Raw genomic sequence first — 3,528 nt, 5'->3', positions numbered from 1 at the left:
GCACCATTTCGGAAATCGCAGCGCCGCGAAAAAACCTAGCGGGCGCGCGACGCATTATGGGAAAAGTGAGCGAACGCCGACCGACCGCCCGTCTTTCCTGCCTCCTGCGTTCGCATAGCTGCGGTGTGTGTGTGTACGTGCTTCGATTGCTTTAAGATTTCGTGTATTTTTTGGTGGTGGGCGGTTGCAGGTGCGTTATATAAAGTGTTACGTGCCTGTGGGTTACTTAGTGGCCGCTGCCACTACTGCGCGCGATGTCGTCGAAGTGCCGAGGCGGTGGTCAGACTTGTTGTGTGCCTGGCTGCGACAACAACACGCTGAAAGACAAGAACGTTTCATTTCACGCGTTCCCTGCAAATGAAAAAGAAAAAAAGGAGTGGGTGAGAAGAATCAACCGCCAGGGAAGTGCTGGTCGCTTCTCTTTGTGGCAACCTTCTAAGCACCACCGGATCTGCGGAGCTCACTTCAACGCAAGTGGACGCCGTGGCTATATGGACCGGTTGCCGACAATTTTCCCTCATAAAGTCATCAGTCAACTATCTCCTTCCTTTAATACCGGTAAATATATATATTCAGGCGGTTATCGCATATTATCATTACTGCCAAATCTCTTCCAGTCGCGAAACGCAAGAAGACGAGCTCCCAAACTGCCTCTGCCAGCCCTGTGCTCGTCCTGAACGAGTTGGAGATCGGCTACGTAGTTGACGTGCCCCAATGCGATCAACGTAAGAGACGCTTTAACTGTGCCATCTTTTTTCTGAGGCTTCGATTTTGTGTGTTCGCATTTTCATCAAAGCGTTTGTACGCAGAGAGCGACGTAGTTTCCCAGGAGCCCACCCAGCTGACCTTCGGTGCACCGGCTTCGTCTCGCACGGAAACAGGTTAGTGATGGTTCAAAATTCTCACTTTCTCCATTCCACTATGAAAACTTATTTTTCGCATTTAACGGACCCCTATCGCGCCCACTCATTGTGAGGTCCACGGGTGCTGTGGCGACCGGTATATTAATAAATGGACCAAACTTTTTTCCCGCGAAGCCAGTTTTTCGCAAGCTTTTGCAGCTAGCCATGGGAAGTCTACATGTTATGAGTTGCATAACCTCATGTATTCTGTGACATGTCATCAGTGATTTGTACCGTGCATGTGTTATTACTTCAGCGAGTTTTCTGATAAACGCGGTACCTCTTCCACCAGTGCACGCATTGTGAAACTTACCCATTTCATTTCTTTCACCGCGACATTATTCCCTTCACCACAGCTTGTAAAAATGACACAAAAGTCAGGCTATCCAAATGCATATACAGTGTAGATTTGGCTGATGTGCTGGGTGCATGAAACCTATGGTTCCATGCTGGTTGGTAAGCTGCTTGCACAGGTGGATCAGTGGAGTGAAAGAGAGTTGGGCTCTATGGCTTTGTCATCCTAGTTCTTTGTTGTCTGTATATCAGTGTAAGCTGAGAGCAAGGGTTCAGAACACACATTGTGGGCTGAAGTGACTATTTCAAGCCCTGAAATCTGTATTAAAGCACGGCCTAACTGTTCGCAAATCAATAAACAGTTTTTATTTTCTAGGTGCCGAGCATTCATACTCCATGGGGCCTCCAGACACAGCATCTGCTGCCGCACTAAGGAAAGTCAACCACCTTCTCGAAGTATGTGGAAAACTGGAGCATGAAAATAACTTGCTTCGAAAAGAGAAATCTGTGCTCCAGAAAACGGTTGAGGATCTGGAGGCTCAGTTGCACCATGTGAAAGTTGAGGCGCTTAAAGAGAAGCTAAAAACAAAAAACCTTGTCTCAAAAGTTCACGGTTTTGTTTCAGATCAAAAGCGACTAGTGTTTTATACAGGGTTTAACTCCTTTGAAAAATTTGATGCGTTTCTGGAACATGTTGAAGGCATGTACCAGACACTGAAAACAGGTGCTGGCAGGCCACCAGCACTGAAAATGAAAGAACAGGTCATTGCAGTGCTTTGCAGGCTCCGGGTTGGGTTACTGGAGCAGGATTTGGCATATCGCCTGAAAGTGTCTGTGTCAACCGTGAGTGCAATGTTCACATTTTGGGTAAATTTTTTGTTTGAAATGTTAATCCAGATACCAATGTGGCCATCCCGTAACACAGTGGACATGTTCATGCCAGACAATTTTAAAGAATTGTACCCATCGACACGCATTGTACTGGACTGCGCAGAAATTTTTATCGAGAACCCGTCTGATTACAGTACGCAAAGCGACACTTTCAGCTCGTACAAAGGACACAACACTGCAAAAGGACTCATTGGCATCACTCCAAACGGCTTCGTTTCTTTCGTGTCAAATCTTGCACCTGGGAGACTTTCCGATCGAGAAATCACGAGACACAGTGGCCTCTATGAGTTGCTCGAGGAAGGGGACAGCGTAATGGCGGATAGAGGATTCCTCATTGAAGATGACCTCCGTCAGCTTGGAGTCGAATTAAACATGCCACCTATGTTGAATGGCCGCTCGCAGTTGTCACTGGCAGATGAGATAGCAACACGGCAGATAGCGAGTTTGCGAATTCATGTTGAGCGTGTCATCAGGGAAGTTAAAAACTTCAGAATACTCCGTGCTGTCTTTCCTAATGTTATGGCAGAGAAGCTGAACAAGATATGGAAAATTTGTTGTTATCTCAATAATTTCATGCATGAGCCCATTCTAAACCGATGAGCGATGGTAGTGTTCTTAATGTTTTGTATGTTATGCATGATCTACTGTAATGCAGGGGTGCTCAAACTCTAGCCTTCTCATTTGAAGACCAAATCATTTCGCTAAAATGCAGTCGGCTTCTAACATGTTTCATTTGTGTTCTGGCCAGCTTTGGTCACGGAGCCTGTCTTGAAAATATTTGTTTTATGGGGGATTAACGTCCGAAAGCGACTCAGGCTATGAGAGACGCCGTAGTGAAGGGCTCAGGAAATTTCGATCACCTGAGGTTCTTTAACGTGCACTGACATCGCACTGTACACTGGCCTCTAAAATTTTGCCTCCATCGAAATTCGACCGCTGCGGCTGAGGCTTGAAAAGGTGCTGGCCGACATATGTAAAAGGGGTATGCAAGCTGCGCAGCACATGAACAAGTACTTAAATTCTGTTATGACTGACTGTATAGTGAGATAGCTGTAAGCAGCTACAGCATTAGTCCCAAAATAACTGGCTAAAGTGGATGAAGACATGCATGAACATAGGTGCTTGGGGATTCTAGGAACTGTTCCAAGAACCCCTAGAGTTCCCCAAAATGCAGTTTGAGAATCCCTGCTGCAGTGCAAGGCATCGAACTTGCACTGAATTACACTATTTCATGTACAGCAGACTAGAGGAGCCTTTCTTTCTCTGCTGAAGTAAATCTGAAGTCAATGTACAGGCTATATAGAGCTGCAACGCCTTATTTCTCTGTCGGTGTTGTGCAAATGATTTGAGCATAGATTGTGGCAGTACTATATCCAAGTCATGACTGGAAACGAAATCACCAGTCTCATTGCTGATCTACACAGACAAGATGGAAAGTTGG

The 3,528-nt window shown here is 46.0% G+C and overlaps 1 protein-coding gene across 1 annotated transcript; it reads left to right on the top strand.

Moving 5' to 3' along the window:
- On the top strand, window positions 1-2,748 carry LOC146179476 (uncharacterized). The gene is made up of 4 exons (XM_084579095.1): window positions 1-558; window positions 618-725; window positions 810-881; window positions 1,573-2,748. Exons 1-4 carry the CDS (start codon window positions 255-257, stop codon window positions 2,685-2,687), a joined length of 1,599 nt encoding a protein of 532 aa, XP_084435221.1. The 5' UTR covers window positions 1-254; the 3' UTR covers window positions 2,688-2,748.
- The last annotated feature ends 780 nt before the right edge of the window (window positions 2,749-3,528 follow it).

Source organism: Amblyomma maculatum, chromosome 9 (assembly GCF_055883805.1).
Source record: "Amblyomma maculatum isolate TAMU_Amacu chromosome 9, ASM5588380v1, whole genome shotgun sequence".
Taxonomy (NCBI): domain Eukaryota; kingdom Metazoa; phylum Arthropoda; class Arachnida; order Ixodida; family Ixodidae; genus Amblyomma; species Amblyomma maculatum.
The sequence above is the reverse complement of the archived record's forward strand: the minus strand, read 5'-3'. Positions and strand labels throughout refer to the sequence as shown.

Excerpts from the sequence above, each read along its gene's own strand:
- LOC146179476 (XM_084579095.1), top strand. The coding sequence starts at position 255 with ATGTCGTCGAAGTGCCGAGGCGGTGGTCAGACTTGTTGTGTGCCTGGC. Across the intron at positions 559-617 it reads ATCTCCTTCCTTTAATACCG|TCGCGAAACGCAAGAAGACG; the intron begins GTAAATATATAT and ends AATCTCTTCCAG. Across the intron at positions 726-809 it reads CGTGCCCCAATGCGATCAAC|AGAGCGACGTAGTTTCCCAG; the intron begins GTAAGAGACGCT and ends GTTTGTACGCAG.